Below are 22,273 nucleotides of genomic sequence, written 5' to 3' on the forward strand. Positions count from 1 at the left end.
TTAATTGTAAGAGCCCGACCCTCTCTGCACACGAGGTGACCTGGACCAGACACAACACTGGTCCATGCCTGTTCAATGTGCGTGGGGACGGGCAGTGCTGCCCCCAGCCCTTTGGCCCAGCACAAACCTGGGCAGAGCAGCACCTGGGGAGGGAAAGTCCACCAAGAGCCTCGGAGCAGCTCCCTGCTGGGCTCGCTGCTGCTGCCCCTTGTGCCCAAACCAGGGCTCCTGGGATCAGGCCAGCAGTGGGCAGCGCCAATCTCCTCCTGCATCCATCCCTCACTGCCATCTCATTAACCCCTGGTGTCTGAACGAACATTATTGGTGTCAAATTAACTCCAGCTTGATCCTCTCTGGGCTTCTCACAATCCAGGAATAGAGATTTCTAATAAATCTCAGCGCCCAAGTTTCATTTGCCATCGCTGCCTTGCATGGGACAGGTTCACGGGGGAACGTCTCTCTGTAATTATTGCCGTGTTTGGTATTAACCACACCTATCAAAGATGCAGAACACAGCTAGGGCCTCATTAAAGACTGTCATCGTGCTAATTAGCTAGGTCTCATACTTAATAATGGGGAACTATTTCATGGCAGTTTCATGAAAAAAGAGGAGAAAAAGCCATTATCATTTCAGGAAAAGTCCCTGGAGAAGTGAAATGGTAATTCACAAATTCTACCCACATCTATTAGCAAATCCTGCTCTGGAGACAAAACGAGGTAGGATGACTGGCTTGCCTGATAGTCTTTATTGTTTGAATGCCTCTTAAAGAATATTAATTAAATATTTTTTCTCCCAAGAATGTGTAGATCCAGCCACATTTACTTGCAATTTTCAAGTGGCTGTCTGAAGCTTAGAGCACACTGAATTTGTCACTGTAAACACTTTGGAAAATCCTATTTCAGCGCAAGATATCCTTTGATGACACGTTTAGGAGGCAGAGGGAACATAAACACGTTTGAAGCTATGCTGGGTGCTTGGTGTGTGTGAAGCACCCCTGAGGGTCTCTGATCCTTCGAGAGCAGGAGGAACGAAGCAAATGTGACCTCCTGGCTCCCTGGGCTGCCCTGCAGCCTGGCCCAGGGCTGATGTGATCCTGCTGGTGGCCGCAGGCAGGATCAGGGCACGCAGCAGCAGGCACAGAGACCACCCCGAGCCCCTTGGCACTGACCCGCTGTAGCCAGTCCCACCCCACTGCCAGGAATTCGGGGGGAGCGGGGTGCATGGTTTGGGTGGGAAAGGAACGCGTGGGCGGCTGCTGGGCCAAGAACGGCCCTGTCCACACGGGCCTGGAAACAATAGCGTTTCCTCCAAGCAGGGAAAGAAAGGGCTGGTTTCAGAGCCGGGCTCTCCAAGGGCACGGGATGGGGGCCCGAGGGTGCCCGTGGCCGGTGCCACGTGGCCGGCACGAACGTGGGGCTGTGGCAGCTGCTGCAGTGTGGGGCCACAAGAGCTCGTTCCCAGGAGAAGCGTCCTGCTGGCTCCGTGTGAGACCGCATCGACGGGGAGCAGAGCTGCCAGCAGCTGCTGCTGGGGGTGGGTGTCAAATATTTGCAAGACAGCACATGTTTTGGCATAGCCGGTCATTTATAACCCCCGGGATGCCCAGCAGCCTGTTTGTTCTCTGAGCCCCAGCCACGGGGGAAGGAGGGGCTGCACGGAGGGAAATTGGGGCAAATCCCAGACATCGCTTTTCCCACCGAGCGGTTTCCAAATGCACGTTTTAGGCTCCAGCTCTCACTGCATCCCATATAATTGCACCATTTTAAATCCCCCTGCAGCAGGTATTGCCTTAGCAAGGGAAAAGCCTTGCAGGGAGGAAAACAACGCCCTGAGTGCCCACAGCTGTGCAAACCCCCTGCCCTGCTGCCGTGCTCAGCTGGGGCTCCTCCTGTGCTCATCCCAGCTGAGGGCAATGCCCATGCCTGGCTTAAAAAGCCCCCAGGGGGGCACAATCAGCCTTTGGGACCCCTACTCAGCACCTGTGTGTGGGGCTTGGCTGCTGGAGCTGCAGGTATGGCCAGGGCTTGATCTGGGGGTGGGCAAGGCTGGCTGACTCCCCCCTGTGCTGTGGGGGCCCTGTGGTGCTGGGACCCTGGCTGGGGCAGTGCATGCTGTGGTGGGTCCCTTAGTGAGGGTGGAGGGAGCAGTTGCCCTCCTTAATGAAGGAAAAGGGGACAAGGGGGGGGATTCAGCTGTCAGTGCAGGAAGGAGCTGCTGCTCTGTTGTGCTGCTGCTTATAGAAAGCTCTTTCTCCTCTTTGCTGATCCTACAGAAAGGGCTGGTGAGAGCTGGGAGGGTGCCTTTGTACCAAACAGGATGAAGTCCTGATAAAAGAGGAGGAAAACAGAGCGCCCCAAACAGCCTTTCAGCATTCAGAGAAATGGAGAGAAAGCAAAAGCACCCAGAGCTAGGGCCTGTGAGGAAGGAAAACAAAAGCTTGCTTCCAGCTCAGGTTCCTGAAAAAGTGCTGAGCATAGCTGTCAGATGCTGACCCACTCTTCTCTCCTTGTATGGGCAGAAACAGGGCTTGTCTTGTGCCTATATTTAATTTCTGGGGGGGGGTGGGGGGGGGGGAATTCTCCCTTTATGCCTCTGCTCCACTGGCCTCTCTGTCCTGGGAAGCTAAAACATGACTAGAATTGCATGTTTAAAAAAACAATGCTGCTGCTCACACATGAGCCCTTCCTAAACTGGGAGTGATCAGAGCAGGTTTTTGGGGCCCCAAGCCCCCACTGCTGGCCAGGACTGGGCTGAAGCACCCCTGTGGGCATCTGAGTGGCTCGATTTGGGTTCTTGGGGCTGTGCAAACCCAGAAGCTTCTGTAGGGGAGAAAAGGCTGATGTACACAGGGCTGGATGCCAGCACCAGGACACAAACTGCTCCACAGCACACGGGGATGATGCTGCTTTATTTGTAGCTCTTGGAGAGCTGGCTGCTGAAGAACTTGGTTCTTTCAGGACAGGGTTTGTACACAACAACAGGGGAAACAACAACAACAAACGTCTCTTGCAATTCTGTGTCACAGTGCAAAGTTAACAATAAACATCTGTGGCAATGCTGTATCTCAATGTGAGCCTGGGGGAGAAGGGCATGGAGAGAGGCAAAAGCGGCTGGAGTTTCCAAATGTCACAGATGTCCATGAAGGAGCCTCCGGCCCCGCTGGTTTAGCAGGAGGGGGAATTTGTGCTATGAGCACAGTGGAGATGCAGCTCAGGGGGACGAGAAACAGCTGAAATGCAACAGAGCTGGGATTCAACACCTGCATGTAGCAATTGTTGAAATTTAGGTGGCAGCACTCTTTTTTTTTTTTTTTCTAAAATTTAAATAAGTCCTTCAGGATCACTGCTAGAATTGCCAGGTTTACAACCCAGTTTTAAGTGCACACAAGCAGAATTTTTAAAAAACTATATATTTGCACACTCATACACACACATACAGTGAATTTTGTGCTGCAGGTACTGTAACTGGAGATCACCTGAGGGGGCCTGAAGGTGCTGTCACGAGGCAAGCTCCAGGAGCTGCAATCGGTGGCACCGCTCACCCTAAAAGCTGCCAACAATTCTGATTATTTCTGCAAATATTGGTCCCCATGGGCTGCCTCAGTGTGTGGGGCTGAGCCAGCTGCAGCTCGATGGGAGATGCCACGTGCAGGGGATTGCAGCCACAGCATGGCACGCTTCGGAGACCTTTCGGTCCCAGCCGAGAGCTCGGGGGGCTCCTGAGAAGTGCACGGCCTCAGCTCCTCCCTGGTGCAAGAAATGCTTGGTAGAGCGGGGGACACAACAAACTCAGACCCAAACAGCTGTGTTGATATCAAACCCAGATTGGGTGTAGTCTATGGTATCGTGGACTTTCTTGGTGCCAGTTTTGGGTTTCTTGATGCTGCCTTCCCCCTTTGGGCACCTCTCCACTTTGCTGTGGTGGTTCTGGATGTTTCCATGGAGCGGGAAGTAAAATGTCCCCTTGAGTTTGTTCGTCTTTTTGGGTCTTTTGGAAATTTCGGGTTGTTTGTCTTCAGGCGGTAGCCAGCAAGGTTTCTCCTTGAGAAGCCTATCTCGGTCTGGCCGAACGCTCCTCAGGAACTTCTTGAAGATGTTGGCTGTGAGGGAGAACTTCTTGCAGAGCTCCTGGGACCTGCTGGCAGACAGGGAGGCCTCGCTCTTCTCCCCCTTCTTGTCCAGCTCTGGCAGATCCAACCAGTTCCCAACCAGGTCTGCGAAGATGTTATCCCCCAGGACCAGAGGCTGCCGGTTCCTGCTCTGGGACATCAGGGAGGACGTCCAGTCGTGGCTGTCCTCACACCCCGGGCACTCCTGGCGTGCCGGCCACCTCCCAGCCATGCCCTGGCTGCTGGGCTCGAATGTCCTTGGGTGGACGCGCTCTGCTCTGGCTGGGGCCGAGGAAGGTCCCTTTGTGTGGGAGGAATCCTTGCCACAGGTGCTCCTAGAGGAGGAGGAAGAGGTGTCCCCGAGGTGGCCGCTCTCTGGGAGCACAGTGGGATGGGACAAGCTGGCTGGCTGTGGCACCACGCAGGTGAGGGATGTGGGGCTGCAGCCCCCTGCTGCTGCCCGGCCCCGTGGCCCTGCTCCACTGCTCCGGCAGCATGGGTGCTGCTCCGCGCTGGTGCTTCGGCTCCCTGAGATCTCCAGCTGCTCCAACGCTGTCTGGACCTGGAGCAGCTTCAGCTCCTGCAGTGCGCCCATCATGCAGTTCATCTGCTCGTGCAGCCCGTCTCCCACCTCCTTCATGGACAGCTGCGGGGGAAGAAGCAGGCAGCAGGTCAGTGTCTGGGGAGCAGAGAGGGCGAGGAGGCTCGGACCGGAGGGCAGGAGAGCTGGGCTTGCAGCTCGTCTGACATGTGGCTGCCCCCCTTATCGCGTCTGACATGCAGCATACCTCTACCACATCCATTTCATGGAACGGCAATCGGATATTTCTCAAATTCTCTAAGGGTTTTACATGGTTTAAAAATAATCTGGACCCTCTAGGAATAAGGCGAGCTGACAGAAGTAGTGGATTTTTTTTTTGACCTGACAACAAAAATAGTTTGAGTTCCCATTAATTGCTTGGCAGAAACCCAAGGTGTATAACTCTGGTTTCAGCTGTCTCCAGTTTAAGTGTATTCCACTGCTTTTGTTCCCCTTGTCCTGAGTAACAAACCGAAACTGGGAGTCAGAATAATGAGGAGACCGTGCCTTCCACTGAGAACTGTTTCTTTACCTGAAGTGCTAAACTAAATTAAAAATCAACCCTAATAAGGATCACATTACTTGACAATGTATCTTCAGATCTAAATGCTCTCATTACAGGCATCTATCACTGGAGGATAATCAAAGAAATGTAAATGCACTTGAACTCTTGTACAGAACAACAAACTCTAAACTTATTTACAGCACAATAGTGATCTAAGACCAGCAGCAACAGTCCTGCTTTATCCCTGAAATTTGCTATACAGATTTAACGTTCTATGTTAGACTTGAAAAACGCAAGGTATTTTCCAGAGCTGCTAAATTCCCCTCTTCTCTCTTGCTCGGTTGCTTTCCCTTTCTTATGTAGGATCTGGATCATATTCCTGAAGCAGCACCATAAAACAAGCGGGCTGTATGTTCCAACAGCTGCCACCCCTCGTGGGAAGGGGAAGGAGAGAGGGAAGAACAGCAGGGGATGGCAGGGCTGGAGGTGAAGGCGTTGCACTGATACAAGGTGGCTTGCAGGAGAGATTACCGCTGTCTAGGAACAGCTTTAGCCTATACTGTCAAAAACAGTTTAAAAGGCTCATGAGATTTTTTTTTTTTTTGTACAGCAATAGGTCTTTAAGTTTAGTATGAAAAAGGACAGATACATCTCTTGTTCAGCTTTACTTTATGAATCTTTCATTTTTTTACTTAATTTTTGCTAATTTAGTTTAGTTTGCTCTATTTCCATTTCTGTGCTCAGATCTGAGCAGTGCAGCAGAGCAGTCATCAAAAAACATGATTCTCTGTTACAGCCTAGCTCTGGAAGTGGAAAGCTTCACAACAGTTTCTGACCACAAAATCCTATCTCCATTTCATAACCCCAAACCTAAAATTAGCAGGGAGATTCCATTGATTTTTCAGAGCTTCCCTCCCAAGAAACTCATTTACCACCCAGAACGAACACACTGGCTGTGGAGATTCAGAAAAACTCTGCCAACTTCCCAATTGCACTATCAACTGTCCCCAGCTATCTAATTTTTTAACATCAGCAAATAAACCTCTGCTTCTGCAGATATGCAAATAATGCCCCACTTCCAGACTACCACAGCTCTTGGGTTACCAGTACAAAAGCTGAGGCCATATGTTCTACAAGCTTCAGACAAAACTATCACCTTACCTCTCCAGATTTGCTGTAATGCTCCTCGTCCTAACCTTTCTCGCCTTATTAATGGAAGTCTGTTTTATCTGGGGCTTTGCAAAAAGCTGGATTTGGAGCTGGCTCGGCCCTTCATTGGCTGCTTCCCCTCAAATCCCCTGGCGGGCACAGCGGTGTGGCCACGCTGAGCGGAGTGACACAGGTCCCCCTGCACTGCCTGGGCCGACTGCAACCCCAACATATGCTGGGCGGCTCTGCTGTTCACCTCATTGATTCAATTAACTCCCCCCTGATGGGTGGTATCATTACAATGCATGCCTCATCCAGCAAGGCTCTATTAAGCATTAATATTTCATGGGCAGCATTTATCAGCCGCGTGCTCATTTCTCGCAGACGGACCCAGCCTCCCCCCGGTGAGAGGTCTGAGCCCCGAACGCCCGGATTCCAGCGCTCCCCGTGTGTTCAGAAGTGAACCTGGATGAATGAGCTGGTTCTGCTGAACCAGAGCCAGCACCAGCGTGGAGCCAAGGCACTGGAAAAGCAGCGGAGATGCTTTCCTGGGAGGTGATGCTGAGGTTTGGGTGGTCCTCACCTGCTGCCCAGCAGCTCGCCTCTGGCTGAGATGGCCTCGGTGTCCCTGGCAATGCAAATCCACTCCACTTTCAGCAAAAGGGCTGGGAAGGTGTTGAAGCTTTTAGCTCTGCTTAATTACGCTGCTAAAGCTTCAGGTTGTGGAAGTTGAGAAAACAAACAAAAACCATTCCAAGAGAAACCTGCTTCATCTTTTGCTATTTGTGGCACTGGCTTGGTCTTTCATGGATTGAAGAGTGTGAACAAAACCCAGCCCCAAGTGAAGTCACTGACTGGTGACCAAACAGTCTGCAGGGGCTTGGATTTCATCCACGTGTAATTACTCTGTGGTAATTAAGAATACTTGCCATGGAGAGAAAGCTCTGGAAAAAGAAGTTTCTTCTTTTGTGTCTAACAGCCATTCTCTCCTGTTTGCCAAGAAGAAACCCTTCCTCCCAAGTTCACACTGGCTTCTCTGAGACTCTCCGGGCTTTAACTGCTGACAAAAGGAACAAGCTCCCCCGGATCTGAGACCACCACCCTGGCCAAGATTCAAGATCAAGTTCTCTGGGCTGCTAGAAGGGAAGTTTCTGCAATTAATGCAGCAGATTGGGCTGGAAGTCAGGCAGATGCTCTGGCTGGAAGGTGATGGGAACATGAGGCCGAGCAGAGAACCCCTGCAGCCCCGTGAGCTCTGCGGTCAGGCACTTGGTGTAGAAGGAGCTGGGATTTGTGAAGAACGAAAGCGCAATTTCAAACAGAGCGTGAATGTGAGATAAACCCCAGAGAGCCTTAATTTGGTGTGCAGAGAGACCCTGACTGTGCTTGCTGAGGTTATGCAAGTGACTTTATGTAACCCGGCCACCACAGGGCATCAGGAGATGTTCTGTCTTCTGTGCTTGTGAGCTGCGAATCCCAAACTTGTTGCCAAACCAGCCCTGGTGCTCAGCCCCCATCTTGCAAAATTGTCGGAGTTCAAATATGTTCAGGACTTTTTTACATTGAAAATCATCCATTTTGGATGGCAAAGGTATCAATTAATTTGGAAGTTATACCTTTCTAATCATTTCTTTGAAATACTTATTCCTGGAGCAGCAACCCCAACCAGTTTTCACAGCTTATAAATCAGTGATTCCCAAACCGATTAACACAGCAGGAGGACAACTTGCTCCAAGGAACATCCTCTAGCACTTACTGGCATTTTATCAAACTCAAAACCGTGTACCTGAGACATACAAATAAGGGAGATTTCACTTGCCATTTCACTCGTAAATCAAGAACTTTTTAAGCTCGCTCTGGGAACAAAGTTTTTCTTAATAGCATCTAAATTCACCAAGTTTTCAGAATTCAGTTCCGCTCAATCCCCTCGGGCCACAGCTGGTTTTGTTCCCAGCCCATCCGCACATCTGGCCTGCCCAGGACCACGGCAGCTTTCTGGTGCTGACCAGAGGAAAAAGAAAAGCCAGCGAACGCATCACAGCTTGCAGCTGAGCACAGGGCTGGGAAGAAGAGCTCTGAGTGCGCCCCTCATAGCGGGGAGGAAGACAGATGTCCAGCTCCTAGGTAAAGCAGCGCAACGAGAGGAAGTTATTGCTAAGGGGACAGGAAAGAGCAAAGGGCAAATAGCAGCTCTCAATAACAGGGCTGGTAGGCAACAGAACCAGGCACAAACAATTGGTATTTAAAGAGGATGACCTAATAGAGACCAAAATTATTTTAGAAATGCTGAGCTGATCATATTGTTTTTGTGTTTTCCTTTGGGTCACTAGGTAGATTAATCTTCAGCAAGCCTGCAACTGTGGCTGAGCACAGCTCTGCAGTGCTCGCAGGGAGCCTCCTGCTAGCTCGATGTTGTGCCCTGCCTCCCTTTCCCTGGATGCTATGGGCCTGCGATGGTCATTCTGTCCTGGAATTTTATCACTAGGATTTCAAGTCTTTTTTTTTTTTTTTTTTTTTTTTTAACCTCTGTTTTCCCAGAATATTTTAGGAGTAAATTAGGATGTTAAGTGTGAGCTCACAATTTATCTGAAAGAGGAAGGATGCTGAAACTTTACTGAAGAATTTCCCAGTGGGATAAATGGCTCTCAAGCAGATGTTAACCGTGAAAGATGCAGTTCACATCACTCGATTAACTATCTTCCTTACTCTGTTTCCTTTCTTTCAATTGTTGTTCTGTGCTTCCCAATCACACATTTGAAGGCAAATCAGAAAATCAATTCTCTACAGCCAGTAAATAATCAAAAAAGAACTCTGGCCCTCAGACTCCTCAACACAGGGCTGAGGAAGACCGCAAGCCTCAGTGTACAGACTGTCTCTTGAAGACGATGGTTAAAAATGTCAGTTTTCAGCCAAGTGGCCTGCCTGCATTGGGGTATCTGGTCATAAAAATTCCTGAATGCGTGCAGCTGTAATTAAAAAAGAAAAAATCCACAGTTTTCATTTTCAGAAGTCTTCTCTGGAAATAAACAAATGGACAAGGCCCGTAATTGCTTTTTCTCTCCCCCACGTTGTGCGTAACAGGAATTCTGCTGCCAAGCTTCTGCTTTGTGCCCTCCCTCAAGGCAAATGCCAAGGAAAGATGTGTGATAACCACGCAAGCTTTCTGATGCCATCCCAGCAGTGATGGGAAAAGCCTCCCTGAAGGGGATCAATTCATCAACAGACACAAACGAAGCTGCGTGTTTCCACCTGCTGCAGTTGTGAGCAGCGATGTCAGCCCTGGACTCTGCCGCTTGTGCCCTGTCTACTGCAGACCACAAGAGCTGCTCCCAAAATAGCACTAATGAAAGTACAGAGAATCCGTTTCCAGCATGACACAGTTACTGGAATAGGACCCACTGTGAGACAGTAAAAATAATTAGCTGCATTTTTCAGTCAGACCAAATGTTCTATTCCTGTAAGATATTCATAGCAAGAAACATTGTCTACCAGGACATAATATGAGAGGGGAGTCAGACTCTATCAAACGTGGTAATTTGATGTATTTATGATGAATGTGCAGGAGAACATTCAGAAGTTCAAGTTGGAGTGGTGGTTTTTGTTTTAAGTATCTACTTTTCCCCATCTAAAAGGACAAGTAGTAAAAGGCAGCGGAAAGCCCAGAAATGTCCTGGATACCTCAAGAAAAATCAAAGTCTTCAGAGTGAAGTCACAGCTCTGGCTGTCTTGACTGCGACCCCTCACCCCGAGAGCCGTGCAAAGCCCAAGTGCAAGGTAAATCTGCCCCATGAACTCACCAGCCCCTACCTAGATAAAGACAAGCGATTTATTCTTCTGGTAGACGAGCCTTGAAACCCCAATCCCATTGTGCTCTGCTGATGTTACTGTGTATAAATGCAAACAATCCCCGTGTCAAAGTTTACAGAGGTAATGCCATCTGCAGCATGAGACACGGAAATGAAATTCCTCTCTCCTAATCCCCGAGCAAGACAATTCTTGTTAAATCTGATCTTTCAGCTGAGATAATATTCCGTAACTCAGAAAGCACAGATAATATTTCTGTGCCTCAGAAGGATGTTTGCAGACTCGGAGTCCAGCTGATAGTGAAAAGGACTCAGCGCTGAGTTAACTGCGTTAAGGGAAGATGTGCGAGTGCTGCTGCACATCTCACAATTGCCGTATGAAGGACAGGTGACAACGAGAGGAGAAGCACAGTGTACTCTGTGCCAGGCCTACAAACCAGCCCTGCATATTCTCACATCCCTAAATCTCCAGGGGCTTTAGGAGGAGGTGGACAAGGTCTGTGTTTTTATATGTCAAGAGACTGAGGAGCAGAGAGCAGACGCGGCCAGTCCAGAGCTACCCAGACGGGGATGTCAGCACCAGGACAAGGACCCCAGCTTCAGAAACGGATCTGACCCTGTGCTGTGCTCGGGTCGCACGCCCGGCTGTGATGAATGGCTGTGTCAGCTGAGACTCTCCTGGCTTTAAAACATTTGCATGTGGAAGCTTCTGAATGAATTCCAATCAAAGGGACACCACACATGCCAGAAACTATCAGCTTACAATGGAAAACATGCAATGGGAATATGAGTGCTCTCATTGACTGAAATGGGCCAAATTTATCTCTGGGAGCCATCGTGAGAGGCCTGGCAGAGCCTTCCCAGAGGCTGACACGGAGGCTGGTGTAAGCATGCCCAGACCCACGCTCATCTGTGACTTGTCTGGCAAAGCCCGGCGTGATCTCAATGCAGAGGCTGTGTGTTGAAACGTCTGGGCACACCAGCAGCCTGAGCCAAGCACACAATTACTTAAATATGGTTTTAATACATAAAACAGGAACAAGAAAAATCAGAGCTGGAATCCTCGAATCCCACACTGATGGGGGATTGAGTTGCACTTGCAGATAACCTTTCCTTGTGAACTGGGAGCTGTGCCAACATCCGCTTGTTTCTTTTTTTTTTTTTTTTTTTTTTTTTAAAAAAAAAGTCCTCAAAACCAGCCAAAGGCTGGAGTTGAAACTGAAGCAACCTAAACTTGTGCAGACCAGGTGGCTTCCAGCCTTTGCATTGTACTGACCAGAGCTGCACAGAAGGTAAATCTCTGTGTTTCTGCCCTCAGCGTGATGCCCTGGAGCTGGGCACAGGGCTCCCTTTTAGGTGCACAGGGGCAGCTTGTTGCCTCTGTCTGGCTGAGCAAACAGACCGAGTCCTTCCCACCATTCCTCCTGCATGATTCCTGGTTCTGGTGTGTTTAACATCTGGAGGCATGCCCTGCCAAGTAATGAAGAAAGTGGCAAGGAAGGCAGGGTCAAGAGGCTCGGTTCCCACTCGCCATTCAGGGCAGATGGCTGCAGCTGTCTCCTGCGCTGCTGGCTGGTCTTTAAAGAAACATTAATCTATTTTAATTCCAGACTATCTTGACAGTATTGATTTTTAAAAGCTGTTATTGCCGAGGATATCGCTTATACTTATTGTAATTAATACAGACCTCCTGCCCTCAGTAAGTGCAATTGCAGCTCCCCGAGCTCCCAATGAAAGCCATGCTCTCAGAGCGCGCTCTGAGCAACTCCAAAGCTGCACGCTGAAATCCTGAGAGCTTGTTGTTGAAATATGTTTCTAAGTAAGGGTAATTTGGAGGGGGGAGGCTGAGAGGAGGAAAGAACATGACTATTTAAAACCAAGCATAGGAATATGGGGCTACTTTCAGTTAAGTCACGACTGGTCCTACTGAAGGTGATAAATGTCCCTTCCCAGTCTAAGCCAAGCATCTGCATAAATCTTTGCCAAGCTAATGCCCTGGTTTATTAATATCATAAAAATTGGCATTTTTACAGTTAAAAATATTCTGTTACTGCACTATAGAAGGGGCATGAATAAAACCAGAATTTTCTCATTTCTGTTTTTTTTTTTGGTTTTCACGGTAAGTGTCAGGAATCTGTTTTCAAGTATATCCCAACCACCCAGATGTTGTGTTGTGCTCTGCAGAGCAGGCACGTTTCTGAATCACAAGCCAAAGGTGCAATGTTTAGGCTTCTATACAAAATACTGCTCAGATAATGAGACTAATTTATTAGTAAGACAAAAAAACAGATTTAGTAACCTTATTCTAAGCACACTCTTCTGAGAGTGACTCATTTTATCCACCTCACCCTCCGACTCGTTCGGATTTTCAAGGCCTTCCAGGTTGCAACGTGCGCGTCTCGTGTCGCGATTTGCATTTCATTCATCGCACCCAGCACGCCCGTGCCTCTCGCTTTCTTTGTTTTAGTTTGTACTCCGGCCGCTCTCTTCGCTTGGGAAACGTCGCCAACGCCACCAGGTGAAGCGGCACCGGCTGCTGCCAGGTTTTTCGGAGCAAAGCCCCCTGCCCACCTGCGAGCCTGCCTGCCCCGCTGGAGCCCGGGCACCGCCAGCTCCGACCTGGAGGTGACAAAGGCGAGCAGAGCCCCGTGTCGCAGCAGGACGGGGACATCGCAGCAGGACAGGGACCCGGCAGGTAAGCCTGTCACCCAGCCCCGGTAGCACAAACACCGCCAGAAATCAGCGCCCTGCGAAGTGCTCAGCCTGGATGGGGGGGCTGCTCGCATCCCAAAGCCCCTCGGCCCGCTGGTGCCGTGCCCCGGCCCCTCCTTTTGTCCCCCCCCGGGTGTGTGTTTGTGGGGGTGATGGGGGGGTCCCCGCCGTGCCCCCCCCTCGCAGCCGGGAGCGCTCCGAGAACCCCGGGGGCTGCCCCGGCGCTGCAGGGCGAGACGCTCCCCTCGCATCGTCGCCATCCCGCACCGGACTCCTGCCGGAGGCCACCGCAAACGCTTCTTTGGTCGCCGATCTTTGCGGACACCTGGGGGGGGGTTGGTTTTTTTTGTTTGTTTTTTGTTTTTTTCCCTCCCCCCGGTTTAAACAGCTCCCTCGCACTGACGGCTGCCCGCACGGCCCCGGCCGCCGCTCCCTCCAAACACCGAGGGGGGGGGCACAGCCTGGGGTCTCCCCCAGCCCCAACCCTTGCCCCGAGCCCTGCCCCGAGCCCTTACCAGCTCCTGCCTCAGCCGCCGCAGGTGCTGCTCCATGGCCCGGCGCAGCCCCGCCGGGAGAGCGCTCCGCCCGTGCAGCCGGGGCGGGGAGGGGAAGGAGGGACCGGAGAGGGGGGGGCTCGCCCCGGCCCCCGCCCGCCCCCGCGGGGCGGCACCACCCGGAGGAGCTTTGGGGAGGGATGGGGAGGCTCGGCCGGGGCTGCGGGGTCTGCGTCCTGCGGGGTGCGCAGCGCGGCTGGGGTCCCTGGGGGTCCCCGGGGGTCCCTGGGCTCTGCTCTGGAGCCGCGCTGGGTTCGGAGCATTTCGGGTTTTTCGGTGTTCCTCGGGTGCGCGCTGCTAGCCCGGTTGTGCTCGGTGCCGTGCGCTCTTTGGTGAGCAACGCCGAGCCCCCGGAACGGTTTAAAGGCTCGTCTGGGTTGTCGTGCGGTGGGAAGTGAGTTGGTAGAATGAGAAATGCAACTTTGTGTTCTCCGGTTTGGGGTGAAAGACCGCTACTTGCCTTTTCTTGTAAGTTTGAGGATTGATAAAGACTTGCTGAAGCCTTTGCCTTTTCAGGTCTTTATTTTTTGAAGGAGAACACTTTTTGTAGTTGGTGGTGGGATTTCGTTTGTAGAACTCAGCCGCGGTGTTTTGAAAGCTGATCTTTATGTAAAAAATCCAACTTAAATGAGAAATTTGCACTCTGGACTTTCACATATGTTTGGGAAACGCTCTAAAGATAACATTTATCCATCCTTCCAGCATCTCTTTTACTATTGGCCATTTCCTATCTCTATTCGTTGCAGGGTTTCCACATCCTATCGAGGAGGCAGGCAAGTTGCACCTCTCCAAGACTTCATGGAACGCGTGGCAGTAAACATATTAGCATGTTAAAGAAGTGGCCTTATCAAAAAGTTAATCGCTTCCAGCAGTACGCTGTGAAGTGAGTGGGATACCTGCCAGTCTTGAGTCTTAAAGCCCATGCCAACTGGCCCAGCTCTAAACTTTTCCTTGAAATCTGGCTGGCAAGGTTGGCCAGCTGGACTTTCCCCATGGCCCAGGGTCGGGGGAAGCATCTCCCTTGCCTGTTCAAGCATACCAAGTATCATATGGCAGTCTGAACAGCCAGTCAGTGGTAAAAAATCAAAAAGATGGCATCATGTGGAGAATACGGGCTGGAACTCCTGCCTCTGCTGATTATTAATGCTACACTGCCAGAGCCACGTCTCCTTTCTCTGCATTGCATGGGTCCACTTGCAGAAGAACCACTGCCTCGGATTTGAGGTTTCTGTCTTGCTTGGATGGCTCTAGACCTTTGTTTCTCTTCTACCAGTAGCATATTTTTGTAATTTATTGAATTACCTCAGTGCCATAAAATCATATCAGGCATTACACCTTCCTTGTGGCATGGCACCAATGCTAAAATGTGCTGGCATGTTCTCTTCATGTTTGTAATACGTAAGCCTAGGGTGAGCTGGCTTGAGCTGAAAAGTGATCAAGAGCTTAATTTATCCAAATCAGCTTTGAAACAATTGTGGTTTTAGGTATTTTTCAACGTTTGGTAGGGAATGGACTGAGAGCAGCCATCAGGAGGGAATGAATCTGTTCTCCTGGGTTACTGTGTCCAGGCCAGGTCAGCTGCTGCCGAGCCCTGTGGTTTTGGCATCTTGCAAACCTGCGTGAAATCAGATCAGGGATTATCCTCGGCACAGGATGCTCTCCCCAGCATTGTTTTATGGTACTTTGTTTGTTTGTTTATTTATCTTGTTGTTCCTGAATTTGTTTTAACTGATGCTTTTCGCAGTGTTTGGAATATTCCAGTACAAAAAAGATACACAAGATTATTTGAAGCCTGAAGTCTTAGGTAAGCAATATTATATTTTCCAGCATCCAGGAGGCCAACTGCAAGTGTGTATGGCCAGCAGAAAACAGGGAAGAGGTTTTAGCCTCTGTTTACTTTCTGTTCCAGGTTGTCGTTTTAGTTGTGTTTTTTTTTTAGCCTCCAGGATTGCTCGTGTCCAGTGAGGCTGATGAAGGAGTGCACGAGGACAGAAAAGACCGGAATGTTCATGTGCTCCAAGCTTCTGGGAACTCACAGGAGTACAGAAAAATGAAAAATATGTCCTCAGTAAGATTTCCCCACTGAGCAACATTTGTCTTTTCCGTGTAGATGAGTGGCTCAAAGCAACGTGGACGCTGCATGCTGGGCCCTGCGCTCCCTTCCACTCCGCAGTGGTGTAAGCGATGAGCAGATGGTGCAGTGCAGTGGAAAATCGGGTCTCCAAGAAAATACAAAGATGAGAACAAAACACCCTTAAGCAGAAAGCTACATGACTTATTTCAGTATAAAATGAAAAACTGAGATCCTTGGGCAAAAAATAGAAAATAGGAGTTGTGTATTCCACTTACGTGCAATGCCTCATTCCTTCTCATTTGAGAAAACATCCATCCCTTCACAGCTGAAGGCTTCCTTATCTCATTTGTTGTCTTTCAGTTCATTGATCTTCTTCCTCAGTGCTCTCACGTGACTGTTCTTTGTTGAACTAACAACCATGCTTATCTCTGAATGTTCTTTCATTTTTATTTTCTTGCTCACTGAAGGCGAATCTTTTAGAATCTCTTCTCACTGAGGCTGCAGCATGACCTGAATTGCATCCATTATTGTTTAACTGCACTGGGCCCTAAACAGCCAGCCAAGATAGGTAAGAACATAATGCAAAAACTTCAGTTCTAGTTTTATATTCGTGCATATAAAGGTAAATTACTCCTGAAAATGTGACCGTTTGTTCCATCAAGTTATTTATTTGTGCAGTCTCCCATCAAGTTATTTATTTGTGCAGGCCCCCACCTCACTGTGCCTCCTTGCCAAAAGTAAAACTTTTAATGGCCCAGCCAGGTTCCAGCCCCCGACATTCCCCTGGTGCTTGAGTAAGGACCAGGGCAGGGAAACTCCTCCTGCACTCTGCGCTGTCTGGTGTTAAAGAACTATTGGATTACAGCTCAGCTGGCTGCGTTTTGGTGACCTAGATCATGTTTGTGCTAGCTGAAAAATAATTTAACAAACCTTGGTATAAAAGCTTAGCCATGATTAAAATGGGATGGTATTTATTTATTTGGAGCACAATGACCAGAGCAAACTATTGGCAGTCATGATAAGCCCCTCGTCACTGGTGTAGTTGGAATAGTTTCTCTGAGCTGGTATTTTGATGTCTGCTTTTTGTATCTCTTTAGCGTTATTATATTTAAAATGGAATTCTACATTATTACCCATCTTTCACTAACATTAAAATCAATTTTTTATTTTTTTTAAGACATAGAAGGTTCAATAGTTTTCATTTAATTTTCAGTCTTGGCAGTGACAAAGAGGTAATTTATATATCTGAGAATCAGGAACTTACTTTATTAACTTTCTCCTCAGAAATATTCAGCTTTAAGAAAGGGTAACGCATGTGTTCATGTATCTGTGTGTTAGCATGCCCTCTCCTCCTCAACTCCTTCAGTACCAAAACAGTAAAGATAAATAATGCAAGGCCTTTGCCTGGGAGAGCTTGCTATTTAATTCATGTGTGCTGTAGTGAAGGGTCAGAAAAAGACTGGAACTGGAATGTGGGAAGAATAAAACAGTAATGTCTTTGCCTGTAAGTCATGGTCATTAAAAGTTGCATGGGGCGATTTGTAGGAGTGACAAGTGCTGCTTACTTTCTGGCCCTCTGGCACTGCATTTTTTTGGCATTCAGTTCCAGATTACTGCTGAGAGTGCATATGAAGTTTTTTTTTGTTTGTTTGTTTGTTTGTTTTTTTTTTAAATCTGGAAACAGCAGCATCTGTACCTGCTTCTGCATTGACTCCCCTGTATAATTTGTGTTTTAACTGGAATTTGTAGAGTTCTTCTGGATCCTTCTGAAGGTCATGGCCAACTAGGAATCAAATCCATTCACCGCAAGGGCAGTGAAAGGAGTCTTAAACGGATGTAAGGCCCTGTCATTATTATTAAATATTCCATAACATAGTATAACAATTATATTCTGTAATAATAATATATAATTCTATAATGTATCATTCTATGAGTCTGTAACATAATAACACTCCATACACCTGGCTTGCTAGAAAAAATCCAAAACTTTGCCAACTAAAGCAAGAAAGAAGACTTAGAAAGAAGTAGCTGCCTCAAAGACTTGCTACTCATTGGTAACTTGCCATCCATCCTGTTTTCAAAGGAAAAATGAATGTGTAGGGCGCTTGGAGTCAAATTTTGGTGGTGAATATGAAGTCACTGTCTATGCTAATTTCAATGGCCCTTTCACGGTGATGTGCCCTACTGTACAGAGAACAAACACAGTTACCATGGCAGTGTAAACACAAATACATACCACACTCAGAGCCATTCCCATGTGCTGCAGAGAACAGAGAAAGTTCATTGTCTTCATCTGAACACATCTGGGAAAGAAGGATGAGATTATCTCACTTTAAAAATATTTTTAAATATTATGGAAACCAAGACTCGTTCTGAATGACTCCATGTCCTGGCAGATACGAAACACGATCATCTGAAGCTAAAGGAATAAGAGAAGGTAGGTGCTTTTTTTACAGTAACAATGTTCAAATCTATAATGAATGTACTTTAAGAAGATATACACGCAGCCTGACAGCTCTGGAAGCCAGTATAAATTCTCTGGGAGCAGTTTACCCCGGTCTTCAAAAGAGTTAATAGAAGAATTTAGCTGTAGCGGATGAAGAAAAAGTTCCACAGAAAGAAGAGATTGATAAATCACTGGTGAGTACTTAGAACTGATACTCGAGATGTCAAGATGATGCTTTGCACTCTGCGTTAGCCTTCGGATGCATGCTGAATGCTGAACACGTGGTATGGACCTCTGCCTTGCTGCTGAAGGCAAGTGCTTTACAGTCTGAAATAGCAAGAACCTGACCTTGAATATCATCAGCATGCACCTCTCAGGTGCTTTATAAGGTCATGTATCCAAAGCTGATATATTAATATATAGATTCATGAGGAAAATTAATCTTGGATGGAAAATTGAATATGTAATATGCACCTCACAGAATCACAGAGCGGTCTGGGTTGGAAGAGAACTTAAAGATCACCTAGCTCCAACCCCCGCCATGGGCAGGGACACCTTCCTCTGGATCAAGTGGGACAAAGCATCAGATCATAACACAGACAAAACAGCAGTGAGCACCGTTTTGAGGAAATGTGCAGTCAGCAGTTATGGGAAAATTTAGTGAGGTGTGTTTTTTTTTTTTTTTCCTAAGCCCCAGAAGATGCAGGTTGGTTTGTATCCCTTCCTAAAACCCAGTTATTTTTATTATATATTACAGCTCAGAAGGTCTTACCTATTTCTTTTACTAATCTAAATCCTTTACCAGGACCGATTCTGCCTGCAGAGTACTCAGATTAATTGTCGAGTTTTCTAAAGGCTGCTTTGAACATGATTACTTCCTCTGAATCTTACTGCAAGCAAAAGCAAAGCCATATCATGGCAAAACTGCGGATCTCTCTTGTCTGGGCTGACCCGCGAATATCTACAATGTGAATTCAGTACTTGAGAGTCACTGAGGTAAAACCAGTCCCCAAAGTTGAGGATTGCTATTTATTCCCCTGGACTCGGGCATGTGAGGCCACGTGAGGCTCTCCCCGGTGCTGTGTGCTAATGATCTGCAGGAATATCGCCAGCCATCCTGCTAACGATTTTCCTAGCAGCCACTTGGGTGTTTGCAATGGAGGAAAGGTGGCACTGCTGATGGACTCTGCTACACGCAGACTTCAATTTGCAGCAACGCAACACTGTTTTAACATTGATGAGAAATAGGTTGACATTTATGCAGCTAACTGGCTGTATAAATGCCACCAATTTCCAAGATCCATGCTTTATTTTTTCCTGTGCAGTGTGCATATCATTTCTACATAGTGCAGTAGCATCATTCTGCACCCAAGCATCCCTGGTATTTCCCTTGAAAGAGAAATGAAAACCTGCTATGGTGTACTCTGCCTACACCCATCTGCACCCAGGATGGGAGAAATGCTTTGTGACTTTTTGGTTCCTTCATGCTACCTTACCCAGGGAGCAAACTATGTTCTATGCAATGGTTTGAATCAGTAGAAATAATTTGATAATGAGTATTTCACTGGGAGGCACATTGTGGGTTTTTTGAATCTGAAACCCAGAGGCAAAAGCACGTTTTTGACTCAAGGCAGAAGGCACACCATACAGAGACTTTAAAACAAAGTTAGTAGCAGTTGTGATCTATGAGTGTAAGGTTTAAGGGAGAAGCAAAACCTTTCATTAGATCAAATGATACACTTCAAGAGCAAAAGCTTTGGGGATCTGAGCATCTGCTTCATCAGACAGTCTAGTCTTGCCCTGAGTCATGCCTCTAACAGCAGCAGCTACCAGGGCTCCTGCTAAGTGTGCAGGAAGAATTAAGCTCCTGATTGCACCTGACCAGGTAGACGAGCCCTGCAGACACTTCTGGAGCTGGAGCTTATGTAAAGCACCAGGTATTATGGACCTCACATGAAATGACTGGGGTGGCTGACTAGTGTGAGCTAGCAACTGTCTATGGATTTACTTTGGAAATCGTGCAAAATGAAGGCAGAGACAGAGCCTGTCCCACAACTTGCAGCCAGAGACTGTGCATGCTGCAGGGAACGAGTGTGGCTGTAGAAGCGTGACCTGAATCTGACACAGCCTGGTCAGGAAAGGCCAAAGACAAAGGTAGAGGGATGAATCTGCCTGTCGTGGTGTCGTAGTGTTACTCAGCATACAGACATCGAGATGGTTTGGAAACCCTCTCAGAAGATTCCAGTGGAGATTGAGAAAATTGAATAAATGCCTACAAACTGCAGTGTCTTTCTGAATTAAGGTGATGTGTCTGAATGTCCCATTAACAGTATACAGCAGAGAACAATGATGTCTGTATCCAAATTGCTAAGTTGTACTGCAACATACCTGCTACCTCAGGAGAGGAAAAAAAAAAAAAAAACATGCAAGGAAGATGGAAAGGGGAAGCAGTTCATTGCTTATGGATGCTTTATCATTCCTCTGCCCTTCCCCCATGGGCACAGACACTTCCAACTGCTCTTTGTTGTCTGTTTAAATCACATCAATTTAAAAGGGTTATGAGAGGCTGTATTTAATCAAAGCATTCGTTATGTCCAGGTCTCCTTGTCTGTCTCCTTTTCCAGATGTATCCAGAGAATTATCTCATGTTGGAGGCTCATTTCCCCTTGAGGACCAAGGGGAATATCCACTTAAAAATTAAAAAATAATTGGAACTAACAGAATGCATGTGGATAGCCTGTTGCCTCTGCTCTGTGGCACAGTTCTTGCCCCTACCATCTGGCCTGTCCCAACTTCGCAGGGGTAAGCTCTCCAAAGCAGAAACTGTCTTTGTGCTGTGGGGCCTCACTTGTCGTTGGTACTCAGATATTCATGAGAAGAGATCATCATAATAAAATATAACAAGTGAATAGAATTTGCCAGACTTTTCTTTTCTTTTTTCTTTTTTTCCTCCCATAAGGAATATAAACATGAAGAATTTCAAAAGCGTAACAGAGACTGTGGTACATCAAAAGCCATTACAATTCATTTAGGCTGCCTGGAAATGTAAGAATAATGACACAGTGTATGTGCTTATACAGTAGAAGTCACTGTTGAGATTTTTCAAATCCCATTGCAATGAATTGAAGCCGCATGTCCAGAGCCTCTAAACTGCTGCTATGACAATAAAAGCTGATATGCATAAAATCATCCATGATTTAAAGTAAGTGATCTACAGGGTAGAGTAAGTAATGCATATACGAATATTAATACATTTGGCTTTTGCTGAAGTGAGTGCTACACTTTTTTTTTTATATAGTACCCTAGTTTATAAACCCTGTTTCTACATGCAGTACAACCATATCCCAGACTCAGAGTGTTTAATGAGAAACTTGAGGGCTGAATCTAGAGGGGTCAGAACAAACTTTCCCTGGTATTTCACTACAGTAGAACCAACATGGTCGATTTTGTCCTCCTCTTTTGCAGCCTTCTCCATCATCCCTTTGCTGACCCATCAGTTCCATTCCTTGCAAAACTCCCTTTCCCCCTCTGTTCTCACTCCTCTCTTCTGACCACTTCCCTGTTTTCTCCTCCTACTACTTCTGGCCTGGCGCTGCCTTTCCCTCTGTCCAGTGCTCAGGCTGTTCTCCCGTGTGTCTTGAGCCCGGCTTTCTCCCCAGGGTTCAGATTTCTGGCCTAATTAAAGCTCCTACTTGTGGAGCTTGTGGTAAGATCTGCAGTTCGTTTCATTTCCCTCTTGCAGTACAGTGGTTTTGTCCTCTCTGATATTTCTAAGTGTAAGCTTTTGTGCGGTTCCTAAAACAAATGGCTCAGGAAGGTATGAAAGGCTGTTTAGCTTTGAAGGTTCGTCTGTCTTGGTATAAAGGATTGCTGCCTCATAAACATAATCATTAACTGCCTCTATGTAGATAAATGCATCTATTGAGATTCACAGTGGGGAGCCGCAGCCTCACTTATTGCTGTAAACAGGAAATAATTGCTAATGTTGGTAGAAAAAATGCCAGGAAATTAGCTGAAAAGATGTGTTGTGTCGATTACCCCCCAAAGCACAGCCTGTGCCTTGACTCAACCTGCTGGCCCTGGCCCTGTGGCAGGCATGGGCAGGCGTGGATGGTGTGTCCCATGCCCTCATCTTGTTCAGAGGGGTGGCCTGCACCCCCTGATCTCCTGCAGATGGTCTTCGTTTCTGCCTGCGTTACCTCGTTCCTAATTAGGTCAGAGCTACCAGGTTTAAGACAAGCTGTAGGATGGGCGACCCTACATGGTTTAGTAGGTTTAGTTGGTAACAGGGTGATGGTTGGCCTGGGTGGTCTTGGAGGTTGCTTCCAACCTTGATGAGTC

General features: G+C 47.7%; 1 protein-coding gene across 1 annotated transcript; it reads right to left on the bottom strand.

Moving 5' to 3' along the window:
- Nucleotides 1–2,890: 2,890 nt before the first annotated feature.
- On the bottom strand, nt 2,891–13,430 carry INKA2 (inka box actin regulator 2). Its single transcript, XM_032203452.1, has 2 exons — nt 13,374–13,430; nt 2,891–4,755 (listed from the first exon to the last, which is right to left on the bottom strand). Exons 1-2 carry the CDS (start codon nt 13,407–13,409, stop codon nt 3,790–3,792), a joined length of 1,002 nt encoding a protein of 333 aa, XP_032059343.1. The 5' UTR covers nt 13,410–13,430; the 3' UTR covers nt 2,891–3,789.
- Nucleotides 13,431–22,273: the final 8,843 nt, after the last annotated feature.

The sequence above is a fragment of the Aythya fuligula genome, chromosome 25 (genome assembly GCF_009819795.1).
Source record: "Aythya fuligula isolate bAytFul2 chromosome 25, bAytFul2.pri, whole genome shotgun sequence".
Classification (NCBI taxonomy): Eukaryota; Metazoa; Chordata; class Aves; order Anseriformes; family Anatidae; genus Aythya; species Aythya fuligula.